Source organism: Enoplosus armatus, chromosome 5 (genome assembly GCF_043641665.1).
Source record: "Enoplosus armatus isolate fEnoArm2 chromosome 5, fEnoArm2.hap1, whole genome shotgun sequence".
NCBI classification, from domain to species: domain Eukaryota; kingdom Metazoa; phylum Chordata; class Actinopteri; order Centrarchiformes; family Enoplosidae; genus Enoplosus; species Enoplosus armatus.
In genome coordinates this window covers 19,919,754-19,943,722 of record NC_092184.1, presented here as the reverse complement: position 1 = coordinate 19,943,722, position 23,969 = coordinate 19,919,754, and the positions used below count along the sequence as shown (strand labels likewise).

General features: G+C 41.3%; 1 protein-coding gene across 1 annotated transcript; it reads left to right on the top strand.

Annotated features, from left to right (window-relative positions):
* The first annotated feature begins 1,646 nt into the window (after positions 1-1,646).
* On the top strand, positions 1,647-20,799 carry golim4a (golgi integral membrane protein 4a). The gene is made up of 16 exons (XM_070905688.1): positions 1,647-1,833; positions 9,965-10,039; positions 10,530-10,579; positions 10,931-10,984; positions 11,323-11,473; positions 11,913-11,995; positions 12,235-12,318; positions 14,055-14,285; positions 14,388-14,639; positions 15,071-15,345; positions 16,399-16,475; positions 16,568-16,641; positions 17,117-17,305; positions 17,398-17,466; positions 17,734-17,841; positions 19,516-20,799. Exons 1-16 carry the CDS (start codon positions 1,647-1,649, stop codon positions 19,669-19,671), a joined length of 2,115 nt encoding a protein of 704 aa, XP_070761789.1. The 3' UTR covers positions 19,672-20,799.
* The last annotated feature ends 3,170 nt before the right edge of the window (positions 20,800-23,969 follow it).

Below are 23,969 nucleotides of genomic sequence, written 5' to 3'. Positions count from 1 at the left end.
AAATGAATCTAGCACACGCTGAATTTTGAAAATGTGAACATTTGAATTAGGATTAATTGTAGCATCTAAATGACTGTTTCAGAAAGTAACTGTTATTGAGTTTTTGGTCAGCATTATCACAATTACATGAACAATATGACTGGCTGTTTTTTTTCGGCCAGGTGATGCAATAATGTGGAGTTATGTAGATATTGGGGGATTTGTTCTGACTTTAGTTACTGCAAAGGGAATTTATTTGCAAATATATGCAATTACAGTACATTTTCTAAAAGTTTTCGCAAATTATTTTTGTATTGCACGTTTCATACTTTGATTCCTTTTCAATTATTTCTAAATGAGTCTCATACTTTTTCAAATCTAGCACAAAAAGTACATATTTATTTTATATGTATTACTTCTGTATACTGTAGAACATGTAGTATTTATAAGACTAGTTTTTACTTTAATCGTGACACTCTATTGCTAAGATGTATTTATTTCCTCAAGCATAATTTTAATATTTTTCAGATGCATTTAACTGTACATGGCTAATTATATTATATATGTAAAACCGCTGTATGTATGATATTAACTGTATGTTTATTGTACAAAACTTGAATAAACTGTTCAGTTGAGATATTTGTCTATGTTGTTTTGATGCGAAGGAGAAGACATTTCTTTAAATCAGACATTTAGGAATAAAATAAATAATATTCTATGGATATTAATCAACTGTTCTGTCAGGCATGAGAACAACTTTCACACGTCCAAATGTAATATGAAAAGTTTTGGGGAATTGTTTTGTGAATTGTAACTTGTATATTAAATAAATGCCTTATGGGTGGATTATATACGGTGTACTTTTCTATACGTTCCCTAATGCCATGAGTATTATATTTCAATACAATTTACACAGCAATATTTATAACAATAATTTACAGTTCATACAGAACTCTTATGTCTATAATAATAGTAGCTTTCAGTGCAAACTATTTGCACAGTATCCTGAGATGTTATCATAGGATTACAAGAAGTCTTTGTACTGGGTGGACTACAAGACTCCAAACTCTCCACCCTCATATGCATGGCCGCTTTTTGAGCGAGCTCTCTGGCGACCAATTGATAAAATGCACTCCTCTGAGGGCGGGAACAGGGAAATTTATGATTTTTTCGGGGGAGGGACTTCCTTCAGAGCAGCAGTTGGATGGCAGGCAGCTGCTGGGCTGACACGTAACTAAAGTTAAAGGTGCTATGGAGGCCTCGTCGGGGACTTGACGTTTTTACTTTTCCTCACAAGCGTCTTTGAATTGCGTCGGAGAAAAAGTCTGCACGAGGAAAGGGAGACGCACGCGGGAGTCGTCAGCCTCGGTCTGTGCTGTATTTCAGCAGCGCAGCAGTTTGACGTGAAGTCAAGCGAAAATCTCAGCGGCTACTTTGAAGTCACAGGGGGGAGTCGTGCGTGGATTTGGCGATGCTAAAATAATGTATACATCGGGAAATATCAGTACTTAACGCGTGTTTTCTGCTTGGAAATGCTCGGGGAGTGAGGGGAGGGGGGTGGGGGGTTTCTTCGGTCTTCACCAGAACGTAAAAAGTTGAGTCGGAAGTTTCCAGCAGCAGAGACGGGGCGTTCTCGCGCAGACAGCGGGGAGGGGTGCGGGTCCAACATGGGAAGCGGGGTGTGCTCCCGGAGGCAGCGGAGGATCTTCCAGTGTCTCCTGCTGGTCACCGTGGTCTGCGGGATGATGTACGCGGGGATGATATCGTATGAGATGCACAAACAGCTCAGGAGGACGGAGGCGATGGCACTGAAGTACCAGCAACACCAAGAGTCACTCTCGGCACAGCTCCAAGGTAAACACAGTGACGGTGATGTGATTTAATAATGTCGTGCTGTCTCCACACGGGTGACTGACGTGAGCGTGATAACTCGTTCTCTTCTGAACGTCACGCCAGACCCTACCGTCAAAACTGCAATTTTATTTATTATTTTCGTGATTGCTGTCAAACGCTTACACCTCTGAAAACAACACTTAATACGATTTATTGCGAACCATAGTCCAGTTCGGCATTCAGTTAGCACTTTAAAACTTCAATGTTTAGTTCATCATAACTAAAATGCAAAGTGGGTGGTGGTAGTGTGTGTGTGTGTGTCAAATACAAGAATGACTCCATAGTCCATAGACACACTTCACGGAAGCTGTTCACCCTCTAACTAGACTGTAACTACACTGTATAGCCAAGCAGTGATTTACCAAGAGCCTGTCTTTGACCTTTGACCTTAAGAGGCCTTCTAATCTTGGATAAACCAGGTCACGGTTTGAACAGATTGGGCTGTGAAGCTCAACAGAGAGTTCATTTGGCAGGACAGGTCTGCCTTTTGCATTGGCCCACTGCAAGACTGAAATTAGGCCCCACTCTACCCATAAGTGAGTGTTACTGCTGACTAGAGGCTATGACACACACACACACATAAACACACACCTGGTTGTAGCCATTGTGTCCCCAGGCTCACCTCAACAGTAGGTCTACAGTATACCTTAAAGTCACGAGGTCAGCCAGAACATCTGCTTGTGTCAGCCACAGCTGGAGGAACTGATGAGGAGAAGAGAGCACAGTCATCTTGTTTTCAAGTAAAGGTGTGAAGCACAATGTTACGTACAGAGCTAACTTGTTTTTAAAACCATTTTATGGATTAGCCAACTGGGTGCTGCACCACCCTGATACTGTGTGTTGTCCCTACTTGGCCCTACTGAAGACAATATTGTTTGCAGCACTTTTTATTTTGATGTGGCCATATTGTAGTCTTTTCTAGGCTCCCTGTTAACAGCGCAGGCCTTAACATAGATATATTTGTCATTGAATGGTTTGAACCTGAGAGATGAAGATTAGCATTTCGTGCATTTCGCAATTGTTTTACTGATGTAAATAAATTATTGCAGCATAAAACATTCATAAAGAATATTTAGTTGTTTATGTAATAAACATGGTATGAATGGGGACTGATAGAAGGTCCATTATTTTCATTATCAATTAATTTACTGATTATGTTCTTTGGTCTGTAAAATGTCAGAAAATAGTGAAAAATGCTGCAACACTACAATTTCCTAAAACCTAATTTGACGTCTTCAGGTATCTTGTTTTGTCTGATCAAGTCTAAAATCCAAAAATGATCAATTCAGTTGAACATAAGAAGAAAATCCTCACAACTGAGAAGCTGCAACGAATGTTTCGTATTTTTGCTTGACAAATGATCGACAATCAAACCAGTCGAGAATCAATTTTCTGTCAATCTACTTATCAATTAATTGAGTAATCATTTCAGCTCTAGTTCCACTCCTGTGTTTCAGTTCAGTGTTTTTGATGGCAGGGGGACCAATTTGTTTGCATTTGCATCAAAAGTTGTTCTTTGACAGAATTCCTGGCAGCACATCAAAATGTGACGAGATTTATTAAGTCACCAGTTTATTTCGTCACAGTCATGAGACCTAATTACCAGTAAAAAACGTTAACACTTGAAAATCAATAGATATGGACTAATCTATTAGCTTTATTGCCATATCTGGAAAATAGTGACAGACACTCACATTAGACCTACAGCTCAGTATGTCTCCCCGTATTACTAGGAAAATGTTTCTATTAAAAACCTTCAAGAACTCCTTGCGTGCTCCACCTCTACAAAAGACTAAACAGTCCTGTCCTACAGTAACCTCACTGATTTACTCCCTCCATTTAAACACACAGGATGTGAGGTTTTGTGTCATGCCATTATGCCATGAGTTTGAAATTAACAGCTGGGCGGGGAGCCTGCTCCTACATGGCTTCATCAATTCAGAACAAGTTTAGTGCCCACATCAGGGAGTCAAATACTGTGTCAGGGTTTTAGCCTCAACTCTGGACCTGTTCATTTAATGCAGTCTTTGATCCACCTAACTAGCAGTCATCTCTCCCTATCGTCTATAGCTTGGTCCAGCAGACCAACCATGGATACCCGAAGTATATGCACACACACGCACACTCCTTGACCATTTAAACTGTTTAAACAGTAAATCTGACTCGATAGCTTTTGGTGGCAGTGGTTAGGGCTTCAGAGTGGGCCGCCTTACATGAGAAATGTGCTTCTTTTTTCTTTTTTTTTTACCTCCATTGTATTATGTTCCTTTCCACTTCTAAGACAAAGGTAGTTGGGTGAGGGTGGACAGCTGTCCCACATTTAACAAGATAAAAGAACAAACTGCTTCAAGTATGGCCTTGTTCAAATCCCACCTCCACTCAGTATCTGTTTTCCTTGAAATAAACAGCTTCTTTTAGTCAGTTTCAGGTCGTTGTTATAGAAATGGCTCCTATTTCATTTTTCGCAGAGCTGATGTATCCAGAAACACAGAGCATGACCGTATAATGTGACACTTTGAATGAAGCGGCTGTTGCTTAACTCCATTTGCATGGCCAATCTTGTGCACCACACCTTTACTTTCACTGTGAAGCAATGGATCATTCAGCCAATCACAAGACCCGGGCCACTTGATATACATGGCTGACTGTTGATTTCTGGGCCGGCCATCACTTGAGGGCTGTGAGCCCACCATATTGATTCACTGTTGCCCACTAAAACCACAGGCTGGCAGTTGTCAGTCATTTAAAAGGATCAACTGGCACTTTGTGGTTATGCATGCACTCTGACAAATATGTCTCTATGATTTAACACCCATTCACTCCCTCACATACTCACAGACACATCATTGTTTTTTTGACATTTGTGAAACATTAATCAAATGGAATAATTGCAGCCCGTCTCGAGTGTTGTAATATTTTTTACACTGTTGTCGCCTGTTGTTTATTGTAATGAACGCTATTATCTGAACAGATGGAATGGTTTGTTTTTATCCATGAGACAAAAGGAAATAAATACTTTTGTTCTTTGAGTTAGAGACGTACTTTCTTCCTGGATTTAACAGACCTGATATGTTTTTTTGGAAAATAATGAAAAGTTCAGATTTGTCAGGCAAGGTACCTTCCAAGGGTACCTTAAATCAAAGCTTACAACAAAACAGAATATAAACCAGCAGCTCATGTGAAAATTAAAACATTACTAGATGCAAAATCACTCGGACTCTCACTTTGATTTTAGAACTTGGTAAGATTGTTGGGTCTGGGGTCTCAAATGTCATGTTCATGTCTTCAAGTCCAATATTTAATCGATGAGGAAGTGAGCTTTTTGCCAGGTTCCCACCATTCTGAGGTTTCTCAGATTAACCATTAGTTACAATTTCAGTAAAAAAAAAAAAGACAGGTGAGCTGTGGAAACTCACGCCACCTAGCCTGCGTCTTCTGAATAACCTTTTGTGTAAAGAAAAGAAAACATAAACAAAACCACCAATTTTTGCACATTTTTTTGTAAAGTCTGGCTTTACCGGGTATAGAGGTACCTGCGTGGGTTATGTTTATCAGTAGGAGGTAGGAAGAAAGCCACAATATGTTTCATTGGCAGTTTTCCCTGCCTGCTCTTATGAGAAAGCTAGAAATAAATCAGAATCAGAAATACTTTGTTGATCCCCGGGGGGAAATTGTACAATGTCTGTACGTTGTAGTGCAATGAAAGCTGGGAGGTAAACTTGCAGAAACATTGGCTTGTGAATTGAAATCTCTTGCTGAAAGGACTCAGCAAAATATCTGTAATGTTTTATACATATTTAGCCTCTGTGACATGATATGTGATCCTGGATCAGCTCAAAGTTTTCTGAGTTCTGGCCCTGTACGGGGCTTGACCTGCATGTAGAGAGGATTGACTTGTGAGTCGGATTACCTGTTGAAGACAGTAGTCATTAGTGGACACAGCTCAGGTGTTCTGTAAGCTCTTTGACCTCCAAGGAAAAACAGATACTGTGTGTGTGTGTGTGTGTGTGTGTGTGCGCGCACAAGGCTGGGAGTGTGTTCATGCACACAAACACTCCTCAAACAAAATGTTGGAGCCCATTTCCCCATGTGATTGATAGTATTCACAGTCCACACCACTGGCCAACTCTAACCAATCCTAAACCAGTAGGCCAGTAAAGGCCACCACCATAGAGAGCTCCCTTGTCTTCGCTCTGCCGATGCACTTTAACCACACGGTGAGGGAAATGTTTCATCGGTCTGCGGGGAAACCCTCAAACAATAAATGCTCATTCCCATGCTCTCTGAGGTTTGAACGAGATAAGGGTGTAAAGTGAGTTGGTGTGTCGTTGTGTGTTCAGAAGCTCAAGGGAAGCTTGTTTTTAGTAATAGAAGTCTGTACTACATTACTGATTTTACAGTGGGAACATTCATGAATGTACTGGCGGACTCTGAAACACCAGCAGGTGGTGGTACAGATCTTTTACCACTGAATATTTGTAGAAATATTTGCAGTAGATTGAGTTCAGCTTTGGCAAAGGGTTTGATTAAGCTCCAAAGTAATTTGAGGTTGTAGTTTGTGATGTTGTCATATTTGAATGCTTTGAAATGCATAGTAAACAAGAAACAAACAATATGCAATTCATCATTTTGACCAACCTTTTCTCTTTACCTTGTCCTATTGTCTTCTATAAATAGTTGTTTATGCAAAGCACATTGAGTTTCTGTATGTATTCTATACTGTGTAAATAATGACTTTGCCCTCTTGGCAATATTTATGGGTTGTGTTATTCAAATGCACATTCAAACGACATCTTCTTTTAGACTGTAGCTTCTTTGTGGCTTTTGCCCTGCTTGTCCGTGTCGTCCCCTAGAGAGAGGGTGTGTATGTGGAGTGGCCTGAGCTAAGAGCAACATGGCCTCATCTTTGGCACTACTCACCGCTGGGAGGGTTCAGAGCCTCCAACAAGCAGAGCATAAACTCAGAGCCTAATCTCATGTAGCAGCACGTCCATCTGATCAAGATTTGAAGAAATTCATGCAGTCCAGTTATCAAAAGAAAGAATTTGGATGCTTTTGTTGGATTTCAGCCATTTTTACAGCTATTAAACCTGAAGGTCAAATGTTACTTCTGAAAGAGTCTTATGATGTGAAGTGATGGCTCTCTGACTACAGTGTCTAATAGGTGATAGTCTCTTTTAAATAAGTTAAACGTATTATTTTCCAATGTTTGTAATAATAATAATGTTTGTTTGTATAGCACTTCTAAAAAGTTCTTTACACACAGCCAGAATCAAAAAAACCATTACCATTACCATTTACCACAGACTTGATGTTGTTAGCAATGTCACCAATATACACAGGTTTTCTGGGCCAATGACAATAATCTCAGTTTTGTTCTGAGTTTGATTAAAGAAAAATTGTCTTTCACATCTGCTAGACATTTAACTGGACAGGACAGATCAGGAGGATTATTGGGCTTTATGGGGAGATATATCTGGGCATCATCTGCATAACATTGACGTGTAACACCATGTGTGCATGTGGTGTCACCATGAGGAAGAAAATAAAAGGAAAATAAGATTGGTCCTAAAATTGAACCGTGGGGCACTCCACGTTATTGGGGCTAAGGAGGAGACACCAACTGAAAAAGCTACGATCTGACAAATACGCTGAAAACCACTGCGACAGTGTGTCAGATATGCCAAGCCACTGCTGAAGTCTGTTTATCAAGATGCCATGATCCACTGTATCAAGTCTCAAGGCTGCACTTAAGTCTAGTAAAATGAGAATGAAGCAGTCTCCGGCACCCACATTCATTGAAAGGTCATTTGTAACTCTGAGAGGGTTTCTGTGCTCTGATTTTTCCGAAAAACCTTATTGTTGGACAGGGCTTCCAGAAGCTGCAATGAAACTGTCTTTTCTAGGATTTGGCAGTCAGTTGAAGTTTGTAAACCAGTCTGTAGTTATTGTAGATGGAAGGGTCAAGGCCAGGTGTTTTGAGAAGAGGCAGGACACAGACAGTTTCAAAATAGTCAGGGACACAACCAGCAGAAAGGGAAGTGTTCATTATCTTGAGCAGACAGAGGGAAACCACATCCCAAACTTCTAATTGGAGGGAATGATATCAACTGGACTAGAGGAGGGTTTCAAATTAAGCACAATGTTCTCTAGTTTGTTTGGGGTGAAATAGCTGAAAATGGAACGATTTGAGCAGGAAATGTCTTTTAGGGAAACAGGAGTGGAAATCTTGGACCTGATACCTTAAATTTTATCAGTGAATAGGGCAGAAAACTAAGAACGTTCATCACTAGATGAGTTAGAACCTTTAAAATTTGATGGGTTTAAAAGGCGATGAACAATTTTTAAAAGAGCTTGGGACCGTGCTTGTTAGCAGTATTTAAACCTGTAAAATATTTTGCTCTCGCGCTCTAAACAGGCACTATAATCGCACACTTGATGCTAAAAGCAAGCATTTAAAAAAATTAAGTAGTCCGCCGTAGTTATAGGGTGGCATTTAAAACACGTATTAAAAACAACTTCTAAAACCTCCCCCACTCCCACTAAGTCTGAGCTGACTAATAAAACCATGCGAAGGAGGCCAAAGCTCTGACATAATACAGCCATCACCAGGCTGTAACCATGTCTCTGTGAAGAACATCAAATCAAGCTGAGCTGAAATGATTAAATCATTTATTATAAGAGTTGTTTTTGTGCCACTGTTTGTTTAACAAAACCTCAGATTAGAAGGTCGGACTGTTGAACAAAGCTCGTTGTTTTCTACCAGATTAAAAGAGGAAGCCATTTTCTACATGTTCAGAGGCTAAATCGTTCCATTAAGTAACCACAAAGGTATTTAGTTTAGTCAATGTTTGTCCTTTTATTAGTTTAGGTAGCCATTAGTTACCGTATTACACCTTAATACCATGTCTGTGTCTCACTCTCTCTTTTACGCTGTGTCTGTCTCTTTCCTTTCAGCCTCTTCTGGTTTATTTATTTATCTTTGACCTCATCTGTGTGAGCTTTTCCCTGTTTCGCTCTCATTTCCTTTGTTGCTAATTCTCAGTGACTACATTTGCCTCTTTTACCCTTGTCGGTTTTGTTATCCTCGCGAAATCATTCTTGGGAAAATTGTGTATCTTAGTAGTTTATCCTGAAATCTGTTGAGTTGGCACTCAGAAGGAGGAATAGCCACATCATCAGTTTGACCCCCCCTCCCCCCCCCCCACAACCCAAGGCAGGAGAGTCAGAACAAGAGCAAGGATGGGTAGAGCAGGTGAATGGAGCAAGTTGACAAAAAAGGACCTGCAGCATTCAAACCTGCCGTCACTTACTAATTTGTTGCATTGTTTGTGTGTGTGACTATCTGCTGCATCAGCCACAGAACACTGTATTATTCTGTTTTATCGCCACGTTGTCGTCCGCTGCTACAATGACCCTAATTCCCCACAGGGATTATTTCCGTTTCATTGGATTTAATCTTGAATCTGATGAAGGTGGAAAGTGGAGGGAATAAAAGAAGAATCTGTGAGAGAGTGTGGGGAGTTAAGAGGAGGACAGCTGGAGAGATTAGAGGTGAATGTAAGAGCTAAAAGCAGGATCTCCATTCAAATAAAGAGGGATGCAAGAGCTTTCAGGCTATGAAGGAGCTTTAGGGAATATTTTTTACTAAGAATCATGTTCAAATTGTTTAGGTCTCTCCTGTAATCACCTATAGATCCTCATATTTTTACTGTTGCTTGTGGCAGATACCACCCACCAGGCACAGAAGCAGCCCGAACCAAACTAGTAGTATTTGTAAACACCGTAGGACCACCAGTCTTGTGAGGAATACCACAGCTTTCTGCCGATGGGGGAGCCGTCATGTACGGAGATCACAACCTTGTTGAATAAACATCACACCTGGCTACTCTCTCTCTGTCTACCTCCCTAAAATGGCTGTTAAAGCGGTTGTGAGTGCGTGAGTTTTGTACAGTGTACATATTTGTTTTTTTAATTTTTTTTAGTTCAAACCGCTCACTAAACCTCTGTGTTTCCTCTCTCTCTCTCTGTCCCCCTCCTTTCATGTGTCCCCTCTCTGTCCCTCTGTCTTTTGTTTGTTTTGTGTGTGCAGTGGTGTACGAGCATCGCTCCAGGTTAGAGAAGTCTCTTCAGAAGGAGAGGCTGGAGCACAAAAAGGCCAAAGAAGGTGAGAGAAATAACATCTACGGTATATCTCCATTCAAAGGGTCAGTGGGAAGTTCACATCTCATTGTGAGGGTGCTAATCATGTAGTAGAACAAATATTAGACTGCAGTAAAGTGTACTATAATACTTACAATCTTTGATGACGTTATTATTGTAAGTCACTTGGACAAGGGCATCTGCTAAATAAATGTGATGTGTGAATGAATTGTAATGTGATTTAATGTCATTCTAGTTTTAACATGTTTTATGGTCATTATTAGTTTTTACCCACCTTACCCAACAATTTCAACACACCATCTGCAGCATCTGATGTGCAGGGAAGTATAACAGTATGGGTGTTTTTATATTGCAAAACATAGTGATGAACAGCCAGTGTTGTACAAAGCAAGTTATTTCTCAGTTTAATGCAGTATATACTTATACTTATAAATATACTTCAGCTTGTAAAAATAAATACAATAAGATCGACCTGTGCTGTTTTGGTTTTCTAGATTATCTGGTTTATAAACTGGAAACACAGCAGTCACTCAACAAGGAGAAGGTATGTTTCCACATAATTACAGCCACTGCTGTGGCTAAATATCATCATTAAAAAAGTCTTTTAACCTTTTTATAGATTATTTAATCTGTCTCTCACTGTGTTTTTCTGTCTGCTTGCATCGCTTTGTTAAATGTGTTAAATGTGTTAAAGTGTGTGTAGCTTAAACTTTGTTGTGTTTTAAAAAGCGTTACACAAATACTGCTGCTTCAGCTGCCACCATCAGCTATAATTCATCTCTTCACCATTATCTGTTGTAACAGCACCAGTCAGCCTGGACTACAAAGTCTCCTTTTTTCCCCAAAATTTGCTGAAGTATGAAATTTCTTTTGTTTTGTTTTTATGCTCAAACAGCAAGACTCCAGCAGCAGATTCAATTCTCTCCAAGTGCAGCATCAGATGCTAAAGGTATAGATCATTATAATAAACTCACACACAAACACATCCTGACCCAGTAGGCTTCTTTATTCTTGTCTTAAACGCAGACATCTTCATATTTAACCTTCTTTCTTCTTGTCGTCCATTTGCACGCACGTGCACACGCACACACACACACACACACACAGACAGACAGACAGACAGACAGACAGACAGACAGACAGACAGACCATACCTCGCTACATCCTTCTTCTCCTAAAGTTTGTGAGTGGGGGGATGGGTTTCAGCTTTGACGAAAATATGCTTTTATATAATGAAAACAACAAAACATAGACCACCTGATGACAGTAGTCTTTCTTGTATGTCAGAACCAGCACGATGACCTGAAGAAGCAGTATTACGAGCTGCAGGACCAGCACCAAGTCCAGGGGGAGGACCACAATCGGCTGCTGGACGAACACAAAGAGCGCTACGAGAAACTGGAGCAAATCAAAGAGCTGGAAATCTCCCAACTCAAAGGTACTGATGGTCACACACACTAATGGTGGTGTTGTTGTTGTTGTATGTACACACACAGTACAAATGCAGTGTATCTTTCTTACTTTGTCTCCATCTTCTGACTTAATAAAATACTGCATGTGTGAAGCCAAATATAATACTTTATGTGTAGACTTTTAGAAAAACCATTCAGTATGTAGTTGAAAGTGCGCTCTTCTTCAATCCTTATAACTTAAAACATGTTTTCCATATTGCTGTAAGATATTTATACACATAACTACGAGGCCAGTGCTCCAAGCAGGAATATGAACTGACAAGTGGAACCAGGGTTTGTAACATGAGTCATGAGGATGCAAAAGAAACATAAATAATACAAGCGGTTCTGATTATTCGCAGTAGAATATTGTTCTTGTGCATGCTTTCTGTTAATGTGTTTGCTGTTTGCTGTTTGTAATGGCAGAAAATGTATATAACCTGAGAGAGGAAAATAAACAGCTGAGGAAAGCCCACCATGACATTCACACACAGCTACAGGATGCACAGGTGAGACTAAATCTTTTTTTTCCCTCTGTCATAAACATCTGTCAACTTCCTTTTTAGTATGAAGAGACATAAAATGTGTGCTGTCTGCCTCTCTGAAGAAATAAAGTTGTGTCAGTCAGCAAAATTGGGGAAAAACACGTGTCTTATCTTCAATTTTACTTTAACATTCATATTTTTGGCAGTAAAATTTGAGTCTTACATAAAAATACATGGTTCATTCATGCCGTTTGTGTGTTCAGGTTCAGCATCAGGACCTGAAGGCAGCCCACAACCAGCTCGCACTGACACTTGAAGACCACAAGAGTGCGCTGGCTGCAGCTCAGGTAGGATAGCTGCATAGAGATGCAGTCTCATTGTTTACTCCAGTCACTGATTGGTGCTGAATTGCTGCATCACAAGTATTTTGGTCACATATTTCTTTTCCCATCAAGTGTTGCCAATGTTATTGCCTGGAGTGATCCACGGCTCGAGGGAAGATTTTCATGTCTAGATCATTTAAAGACTGTAGAGTTGCATTTTTTATTTGTCAGAAGAGAACAGGTCTGTCTTTTTAGCATGTTAGCAGTGAAGCTACAGAGGCAAGACAAGGACAGTGTTAATGGAGCACTATAGCCAGGTGATGGGGAGTTTCACTTTGTCGATTAACTGAATGAGCCCTCCTTTATTTGTCAAAACTAACGGGGAACGAATGGGCTGATGAAAGATGAGGTCATACTTGAAAACTGAAGAGTGATTCCTGTAAACAGTTTGTTCCCAGAGATGATGTAAAAGTTGACTCCTGATGCTTTATATGTCGCTGTCAGGCTCAAGTGCAACTAAAACATGATCTCATTTGCTCTGCGTGCCTTTCAGCCTCACTTTAACCTTTTACTTTAACCTCCTCAATAAAGCAAAAAACATTTTTATTTGCAGTGGACCGTATAATCTGCAGTTGAGAAGAAAAAAAGATGGCCGAGGTGTTGCTTGGTGTTTGGGTACTTAGATCAGATGTTGCTGTTTCTCCCTGAGACTGACCTTGCTGAATGGTTTATTGAACATTCAGTACTGTACTGACTTGTTTGAAAGGCTTTCATCCTCTCCGTCTGCATTGATGGATGCGCTCTCACTCCCCTCCCTCTTTTCCTCTCTCTCTCTCTTTCTGTCTGTCTGCATTTGCTAATTTATTTTAAAGCCTGTCCTGCTTTCCATCAATGCTTCTGGTTGGACGGGCACACACACACACACACACACACACACACACACATATGCACACAACTCTTTCCTTCACTCCAGGGGGTTTGGTTTAGTTAGGGCTGTCAGAGCAGTGCATCTAAAGCACGTTCCAGCCAATCAGCCAGAAAGATATAATGGAGGGAGTGGAGCGAGACAAAGAGAGAGGGGAGGAATTTAGCAAGAATTTTTAACCCCCTGGCCTGGTTAGAAAGTGTGCGTGTATGTATAAAGTATGGTGTCATTTAATGGTATACTGGTCTGAACTGGATGGTCTGGCAGTGCCCGTGTGTTGGACGGTCCCCCACTTTAATCCATCTTAACAACTATTTAATGGATTGTCTGTATATTTGGTATCGATATCCACGGAGGGTAAACCCTTATGACTTTGATGATCCTCTTCATCTAGTGCAGTTATCAGGTTAAGATTTTAATTTGTCGTATAAACTCACATTTATGATAATAACAAAAACCTGCAAAACTAATGGCATTCCCATCAGCCTCAGCTGCTCTTTGTTTTTAGTGCTAATTAGCAAATGTTAGCATGCTAACATGCTAAACTAAGATGGTGAACGTGGTAAACATTAGACTTTTTGTGTTGCTGCCTATTCCAAATCCAAGTGACTAAATGAGAAGTGGTGGGGTAGTTGTCTTATTAAGTCAACATTGACCATTTAACAACGTAGGCTTCTTTTTAAAATGGGATTTTGTAGAAAAGCATGTTTAAATATTTTAAAGTACGATACCAGAACTTAAGTATCATATCCGCACGATAATTGACGATATCACAGGATTCCCCCGGGATTTTCTCTCTTAGCCCTCATGTGGTTGTGTATGTTGTTCCCTTTAGGTGCAGGTGGAAGAATACAAGGACCTGAAGGAGTCCCTGAAAAGGGTGCCCAATCTGAGACAGCCTGAACAAAACCCCGCCCCTCAGCAGCCGCAAGCAGCTGCTGTAGTATCCGAGTCCCATATTCATGAAGCCCAGCAGGCCACAATACTGGAACAGCCACACAAAAAGGAGCCCGCCCATGAAGAGGATCACCAGGATCACCGGGATCACCAGGACACTGAGTCCAAGGTAATGTGGGATTCTTTGGGATCACTTTTATCAAGACAAAAGGCATACTGAAAATGTGAAAAGGCACATATCTAATTGTTTCTCTCATTGCTTTGTCCTCAGTTGGACCATCCAGAGGAGAAGGTGCATGCCCAGTCTGAGACCCAGCACACCTTGTCAGACAAAGAGGAGGATGGTGAGGGGGAGGCTGAGAGGAGGAGGGAGCTGGCAGAGGAGGAGATGGCTCAAGCAGGACAGCCTCAGAAGCTGGAGGAGGACCCGGACCAACCGCAGGATGAGCAGCAGGAGGAAGAGGAGGAGCGAGAACAGCCGGACGAGAACGCCCTGGACCGACAGAGACGGCAGCCGCAGCCGGTCAGAACTGGTTTATTCCACTCACCCAGGGTTAAAACGGGCCTATGGCGTCGTTAAATACTTTCAGATCAGCTTCATTGAGCAACATAACAAACCTTGGAATCGTAAATTAGTCACGTGTCCTTGTTATATCGGGGACACAGCTACTGCTCACATTGAAGTGCTAATCATTTATCTTTAATCCCAGAGGAACCAGAATAAATTACATCCTTTCCTCGGTGTTTACTTCTTTGATTAATGACAGCTTGCTCATCATGTGTTGTGCTTATTGTTCTGTCTTTTTCATCTATTAAACTTTCCCAAAGGATAAATTATACCTTGCCTCCATGTTTATGTCTCAAATTAGCAGCAACTCTGTGTGTTTGATTTGCTCACATTTTTTTCCTCACTTTACATGTTGTTCCTTTTGCATCTGTTTGTCTTGTCAAAAGGGTCCCCATCAGGAGGCCCAGCTTCAGCAGGAGGCGCATGCCCAGGTGGAGCGCGTGAAGTCGGCCTATGAGCAGCAGCAGGAGCAGCAGCGCCTGGAGGCTCAAAGGGCCGAGGAGCGCAGGCAGATCCAGATGCACCAGGAGGCCCTGCAGGTCCAGAGAGACAGGGTGCTGAAGGAGAGGGAGCAGAGGCTGAAGGAGGAGCAGGAGAGAGAGCAGCAGCAGCACAGGGAGGCCGACAGACGGGAGCAGCAGCTGAGACAGGAGCACCAAAGGTCAGACTTCAAATCAGAGTTGGGATCTCTTAAAATTACAAAAGCAATGCAGATAGTTTTAGTTTTATGTGTCAAGGTTTTAGGATATCCACCTCTGAGGTTGGTTACTATGCCAAAACAAAGGAGGACATTTTGTAAATTTGGACATAATTTCTCAAGTATTAACTTGACAAGAAAAAAGTGAAATGAACTTACACAAACCTTTAGTCTTGTTGCTACTTTGGCTCAAAAGCCACATCTTTTTTTTCCCCAAACAGTTTTATTATTTTTTCAGATAATATGAAACAAGCACTACAACATATAGTACACCATATACAGTAAGAAACATACATACGCAGGAAGAAAGAAACATAAAACAACTTTAAATCTGTCCAGACAGGAACAAAAACACCCTGTTTTTTTCACATAAAGATCCCACCGTTCAAGTCCATCCACCATTGGCCGTGTCACCTTTGACCTAGTCTTTGTCCAAGTGAGTGTGAGTGAGTGTCCAATACCAGTATTCTGTCCTGAAGGTTTAAAATCCCCTATACTGGGAAATAGTCCATGAGTGGAGCTCTCTTGAGCACAGAGCTGTTCCTCTCGTGGAAATGCATTAAAGATCTCTTTTTGTCAGCCATTTTCTTAACAATCTTTTTCTAAAGAAGCGTCAAAAAGAACACTTAATGAGACTAGCATTGCATTGATTAACCTGAGAAATAATATAATCTCCTTCCTGCAAAGTGGAAGTGGTAATTCACAGTGATATTGCCACTCACCAAACTAATTATCCTCTGACCCTTTAGATTTAGATTTGTACAAAGACGAAAGGGAAAAGTCTGTGGGGGTTTATGTGCAGATGTGTCTACTCACACAAATGATATACAGTATCTTACGTAGATACAGCTAGATGTGCATCGATTGCTCAAAAGAAGTACTGCTTGCCACATAGCAGTCATTTTTAAACACACTGTAGTACACGTGCATATTTCTCAACATTAATAGTTCTGTTTTGATGTGGCTCATAGTACCTGTGCCCTTCTGACCTCCCTGTACTGTCATGGCTGCTTTTAGGAAGAGGACAGAGTACGAGAACATGGACAATGACATTGTTCAAGGAGAAGAGGACCATCACACTGACGATGATGAAGGTGAGACAGAGATTTCCAGTAAACAAAGTCAGACATGTGTTTAACGTTTATGTTTAGCAACATAGCGTGAAATATGTTTTGTGTGTTAACAGAGAGAGACATCCATATGTTACAAGAGGAGGAGGAGAAACAAGAAGTGGATCACAGAGTGCCACCACATCAGCAGGTGACCGTCTCTCCGTCCTGCTCGCTCCATCTGTTAACACATCTTCCGTCTGTCCCTTCAGCTCGTTCAGCCACTCTACATTCACACCAGTGTATCATGTGTCATACATCCGTTCGGCCATCCGTCCAGAAATCGATTATTTTCATCCTCCCTGCCCACTGTCCCACGCAGGCAAATTCGTCTTCCACTTGTCAGTCAACCCTGTGATCTATTAAGTCTTCTGAATACCAACAAGGCAATTAATACAACATTAGAGTACACTAACTGCCACCATCAGTTTCCTTCTGCCAAACACATTCAGTTATTAATCCTCCACACTGCAGTTTTATTGCATCCATTTTATCATATCTCATGCTCTTAGTCTGATGTTAATGCACCATATAGTTTCATGTTATGCAAATGTTAACCCTGTATTTCCACTATTATTGTATCTCTTCGATTCTGTGTTGTTTTACTATGATCTCTTCTTCTGTAGGGGGCCGATGGTGAGCTGGACCCCGAGGATGACCCCAACAACCAGGGAGAGGATGAGTTTGAGGAGGCCGAGGATGAGCGGCCGCAGCACAGGGTCGCAGAAGATGAAGAGGAGGCAGTAGAGGAGGAAGCCCAGCACAAAGACAAGCACACGGGCCCCGAACAACCTGCTGTGGAGGAGGAACTGGTGGTGAGTAAGGGGCCAGAAAACGACGGTCAAAATACACAGACACTATATAAGTAGTGTTTTAACTTTTGTGCGTGTGATTCATGTGTGTTCAGATCGCTGGAAACCCAGATCAACAGGAAGACACGCTGGATGACCAGTACCAGGAGGAAGTAGAGGACGAGGTGTGTAACACTCTCGCTTTAGATATTAAGTAATTAAGTAATAATTAAGTAATACAAAAGATATGACGGAGAAACAAATGGTATGCAGGAAAGGCTGTGACTGATTCACTCTCAAACTAAACAAATATGTATAGTGTGTCTCACACTGACCCAAACCACCCGGAGAACATAACCTGTGAAGTTTAACTGTATCTGTTTTTTGTTTTATTTTACTCCTGAAATTATTTTTTGCTGTGATTCTTTTGTCTTGTTGTTGGTGTCCCAAAGGCTCAGGAAGATATAGCTGGTGGGCAGAAGAGAGACGAGGAGGAGGTGGAGGAGGAGGAGGAGGGGGAAGAAGGAGTGGATCCATATAATGAGGAGAACATAGAACAGGTGGGTTCCTGTGCGGGAAACGGTACCGCATTTTATTCCCACAATTGAAACTGGTAATGTTTTTCATTTATTAAACATTTACCTCCAAGGAGCCCTGGTGGTGCATAGGAACTACACTCACCCCCCACCTCAGTAACCGAGGTGAAATCCCTGGCTTGGCTGTGTTCCCCTACAAACATAGTTAGCAGTGTGGGTGGCAAGTTTGTGAGGGTTCACGTCATTGGCAAATCCCATTGGCAGGTGAAAGCTCGTGTGAAAGAAGGGTAGTGGGATGAGGTGATTATTTTGTACACATTTCTGCACTTTTCCAGTGAAACTCTGGTGATTTGAATCCAGCATCCAGTGGCCAATAGGAGGCTGCATCTTAAAGCATTTTCACAGTTTCAACATTCAGCCATGGTGGTTGCAGGTTGAGACAGCAGAGTGTTACCAATAATAATTAATACCCATTTCTACAACATCACTGGGGAATCCATTTTTATTCCCTGGGACTTCATCAGTTCTTATCCCAGCGGCTGAAACAGTTACAGCAGATTGCACCTGTTGCACATAAAGGTGTTTTGATAACACATCTATAAAGAAATATTTACGACACTGACGCATTAGCTGTATTGGCTACACAGGGATGAAGTTGTGTGTGCATACCCGTGTTTCGTCCCTGTAACTTGAACCTTGCCCGTGTGTTCTGGTAAATGAAGGAGATCAGGTGAGTCTGTCGGGGTGTCAGGTGACCCCCTGGGCTTTATTTCATTTGTCCTAAGAGGGACTCCGTCCGAATGGAGAAGCTCACATACATTTAATAACTTCACAAGCTATCTCTTAATATGATATGTATTTTCTACTCTTGTTTACACAATGTTGTAAAATAGGTCAACTGTACGCTGGGTTGGTCTTGATATTTCTAAGAGGTCATTTGAAGAAGTGATTTGATCTCCAGAGTTGAGCAGAACATAGAAACCTTTTGATAACCAGCAGCCCAGTTTGCTGAAGTGTCCTTGAGTGGCATTTTTGGCAATTTTGTGCATGTAATGATTAGTGTGTAGAATCATTTTGTCTCACAGTCCCAGTTTGTGGATATTATAAAAGATTTTCAAACTTAGATGAGTTAAATAAATAATTTTCATGCAGACGAAACAAGTGGTTTAAAGTCCTTATAACCTAATATGATGGTGCATCTGTAAGGTCCTTAGTCTCCCCACTTCTTTACTTTACTGACTTGTGTTTCATAGTCAGACCCAGTCACCTAATGAGTGAACGTACTTATGTTTCCCTGTAATTTGAGCTCACTGGAGCTTTCACTCCATTCAGCTTCATTCATCCACTGCTGTGGTTTCAGGTGAACCTTTTACAGAAGTGTCTCTGCTCCCATTTGTTTGCAATAGAATTAACATCCTGTGTATTACAGTCCAATAGACAGATAAGCATCTTTGGCTTGGTTGTCTCGACTCCTAATCTGTAAAACAGCATGAAACCATGAGTTTAGAACACAAGTGGGCTTGTTAAAACAGTCTATGAGACAAATAATATGATTTCCAAGTTAAATTGTGTCATGAATACCTGTAAATGTCTGAAATGATCATCTTTAGTGGGCAAATATCCAAACTTTGATGTTTACAAGATTGCATTTAATGGCCATTAAATAAAGTCTTGTTGTGTGCTTGTTATTTGCTCCAGGATGAAGTAAAAAACCAGGAGGGACCAAGAAAGGATGGGGATCACAGAAAAGAGGCACAGAATAACGAGGAAGAGAATTATGAAGAGGAAGAAGAGGAATTAGAGGATGATATGGCCGGTCGAGACAAGGGAACCAATCGGAGGGCAGAGATGTAGAACGGATGCAGACTTTGACCAGTTGCGGTGCCTTTTTGGCTGCCCGTGGAGCCTTTCAGGTCTTTCCTTCCCTTGTTTCCCAAAATTATAAAACCAGCCATCCATTCAGAATCCCAATAAGGAAAACTGGGATATTATGCCTGGAAGATGGGATGCTGTTCCAAACAAAGTGGGGATGGAACTGAGCAGCTTACACTGTGGAAATGGACAGAATTTGTTGGGCGGAAATGGGATGTATACTGTATATTTTTTTTATTCATTTGCTTTCCTGTCTCCTCGCACATCTGCCTGATTGCCTGTCTGGTTCTGTTTTTAACAGCAGACAGGCAGAGAATGTATTTTTATCATGTGCTGCCTTTGAGTAATGTGTAAAAAGAAAGCAAAGATAAATTATGTTCTTGTGATGTCCTCATGTTCAGGCCTTTATATGTATGTTTTTATGCAAACAGCTGTATTCTTTGTAGAGTTCAAATTTTAAATGTACATCTTGTCATTCCAATCGATCAAGTCGTTTTCTGTTATTTATTGTTGATTGTAACAACTCTGACAATCGTAAAAGGTGCAACATTTCTTTTTATGTCCCCATACTGAACTAGTTATAGTTCATAAACTATCATAAATGCTTTTACCAACTTGTTGAAGCTGATGCACAGGAGCATTTCCACTGGATATTTCTGCAAATGCCAGTCAAAGAGACATTTCTGGTGAAGCCGTTCTGTGCTGAAAGTGTCACACTGACATGTGCCTTTCCATTCTTGGAAACCTCTTCTAGGTCTTAGTCATTATACATTTGGGAAAAGCATTTCAATAAGACAGGAGAAATAAGAACATGCCAGTTAGTGCTGAGCCTCTTGCATATTGCCTCAGCATAGCCTTAAACGGAGAGCTGTTTCATGTTGACTGCTGGTGTGAATTGAATTCACCAACCTAATGCAATTTACTGCAAAATCTATTGTACAATGTATAGTTGAATAAATGCTGACAATTTGTACATTTTCCACCAGTTATATTTGATACAAAAAAAGTGGGACTTTGATTGTGTTGAACCAACTTTGTCACCTGGATGGTGTGTGTGTTCGTGTGTGTGTGCGCGTGTGTGGAATAAAGAGGTCGAAGGATTTCAGGTAACTGTGACTGTGTTGTCTGATTCTGTGCTTGCACCTTTTTGTCTCCAGTGGGGGCTTAGTGTGTGTGGGGTGGGGGAGGGGGACTTCTTGGAGCCACTAGCCAATAAGATGGATGGTAAAACAGCAAAGTATAGTGGAGTGGTAACTCAAACCCTAAAGTTCATTTTTGGCTGCCATTTAGTCTTTGGATGTTCTTGTAGCAAACAGAGCTTTCCTCAGAGTTTAGAACTGGGCTGTGGTCTATCTTTACCTGTTCTTCCTGCCTGTGGGAAAATTTAGAATTAAAAAATAAAACATGCCCAGGATGAGCAACAATAATGTGACACTTCGCTGAGAGCAAAAGGCTGCAGGACAACACCTCTGGAGGCAGTATGAATAACATCTTGTGTTTAGAGGGCTTCTTGAATGACTTTTTGCTTGATATGCCATAAAGCACTTTGTAATTTTTGGTTAGAAATTAAGTTTATTATTATAATTAAGTGTCAGCTATGATAAAAAGCAGTCCAAATTCTCTATAAGCTATGAAAAGCTGCTTCTTTACCCCTTAGCCATCAGGAAAGAAGATGAGATACTGCATCCTTGCACCGGCAAAATTAAGCTGTAGAAATCAGGTGTTTCTGGCAAGTGTTGAAACGCTTATGAACCAGAATAAAAGTAAAAAAGTTAGACCTGAAACTGCAAAAATAAAAACAAGATCTGAAACTAGAAAATATATATGAATTAAAAGAAATCTTTGAGTTTCAAACTTTAACGAAGGATCAGGAAGGATGCAGAGGAAGTTGTTGGGATGCTGCACTGCTGTTGTTGCCCTGTTGCCTGACATGACTAATAAAATAGATGGACGTGTTCTTGACTTGCCGTAAGCTCATAATTTCACTTAAACTGTATGTTATTCCTCTGTCAAGTCTATTTCCAAACAGTGACAAGATGATCATAAATATGCATCAAGCAGAAGGTGGGGGGTCATAAATATTCATTGTTGAGTTTACGAATCACGGGCGCTCGCTAAATTGTTCTAGTCTGCATTCCGATAGCCACACAAGTATAAATCCATCCTGCCAGCTCTGTCCCTCCCCCTTTCTGGTCGAGAGCGGGGAGAACGGAGAGGTGAGAAGATTGTGTGTGAACTCGCTCACATGGGAAATGAACCGACAAATCAGGATGAAATGAAAATCAAACGAGAGGAGGTTGACTGAGAAAGGCAATTACCTCTAATGAACAACATTTGTCCCCAGCACACACAGTCTCAATCAAATCATCCCTCCTCCTCTCAGACTCTGTTTCGGCTCTACCTCTCACTTCCTGTCATCGTCCCTGCGCTTTCTCCCTCCTTCTGGTCCCTCTCCCTCTACCCCCTCTCTCTCCTTTTTCCTGTCATCATTCCTCTGCTGTGGTGAGATTGTTGATCTCCCCAGAGGGATTGTGGGATGCTGGAGGAGTGCGAGAGTAACAGGTGTCTCATTACTGTGCTAATAGCAGGCCACAGGGAGACGCACGCACACACACTGACGAGCAATAGCGGAGATGATAACTCCTCCACATTCCTCAGATTCTTGCGCTCTCTCAGTCATCATTTCATGGGTGAATTACCAGGCATGAATAATTTTTAACTTGTCGATGCCTAGAGCCGGAGTCTATCTTGAGATGCATGCCCACATGACTGCCACCAATTCTCAAATCCTCCATTTAACACCAGTGCAAGATTTACTTGAAAGCTGAAGCTCCAAGCTATGAAAAGATGAGTTTTTTTTTCCCACCCACGAATTTTGGAAAAATCAACTCAAACTCCTCTCCTATTTTACTGCCATGTTGGAGATCACAGCTTCAAAAACGGGCTGCAAAGATGATCGACAGCATCTCGAAACCGACACCAGCTTACTCTTCTTGACCTGGATCCCCGTGTGCTGTACACACGGATCCTGCGAGCTCATTATACTGTCTCTCTGCAGCAGTAATGATCTCTCATTCATCAGCTGCAGACTTAGTTCTATCTCTATCTCCACACACACAACACACAATTGCACAAACAATCTTCCACACTTAAACGAATCCCAATGAGGCATGTAACTGGTAGTTTGTGCCTGGCTGTACGCTTGTTAGAGAGATATCGGCTGCTTAAATTGTGTTTCTCCACATTACTGTGAGGGAAGAGAAGGCAAGCGCTGTTTGTGTGCCCCTCTTCAAACTACAGACGCGTGTATGTGCACGGGTGCCTGCTCGGGTGAACGCGTGGCTGTATTCATGCTTGTGTTTGGCAATATCAGATAACAAAGTGTGTTTATGTTTCAGGTGCAGGCTGAAAATGAAACCACTATTAAAGAATACACTGCAGCAACGCATGAATACATCAACTCCAGCCGACAGGATGGGGGCAATGTGTGTAACACTACAACACTATTTTACGTATGACAGTACGTATGTATTCGCCAATCCAAAGCACTTTACAGTTTGAGAGTGCCCACACTTTTAGTGGGAATTAATGTGAGTGCTTTGCAAGCTACCGCCAGGATTTCTCTTTGCGTACATGTTTTGTGTGTGTGACCGGCTGTATGAGGCTCACAGGTCATTACCCAGTCAGTCAGAGGACACAAGAGGCCATTATCCTGGGGAGTCTGGACACTAAATGTTTGATAAGCCTCGAAAGCGGATGTCCTGTTTCTCTTCTCATATATTGCAGATGCACAGTAAAGACATTGCTACCCATTAAAAACTCAGGAATCCATAAAATCTGACTGTGATTGCGTTTCTGCTAACTAGCAAAGACAGCTGTATCTAAAAAAGAAAAAATTGTCCTATGTATGTTTGCAGAGAGAGGAGTGTGAGTGTGTTGGCTCAGCAAAGTCCTGAGAGATGTCGAGCTGGTGGAGATGAGTCATGTAGCAATCTGATAAGCTTTCTCCCTCTTTCCCTCCATCAAAGCCAAAGTTCCTCATAACCACTGAATATACTGTATATCTCTGTTCTGCACCACGTTCACTTCAAAACAGACTTAATGGTATTTTTTATTTATTATCAAAATATGTGTATAGGATATATAAACAATCTGACAAACATATCAATAGTAAGAATATATATAATTGGTACTACATATAAAAAGCATTTGGCATGGCCTTGGAGCACATTACCTTTACATTTCCTGTGACTGCTTTGTCTAAAACGTGTTTTTCGGCA

What these genes read in the sequence shown, in the direction of transcription:
- golim4a (XM_070905688.1), top strand. Translation starts at nt 1,647, where the DNA reads ATGGGAAGCGGGGTGTGCTCCCGGAGGCAGCGGAGGATCTTCCAGTGT. An exon ending in CACAGCTACAGGATGCACAG is followed by an intron (nt 11,996 to 12,234) that starts GTGAGACTAAAT and finishes TTGTGTGTTCAG; the next exon opens with GTTCAGCATCAGGACCTGAA. An exon ending in ACCAGGACACTGAGTCCAAG is followed by an intron (nt 14,286 to 14,387) that starts GTAATGTGGGAT and finishes CTTTGTCCTCAG; the next exon opens with TTGGACCATCCAGAGGAGAA.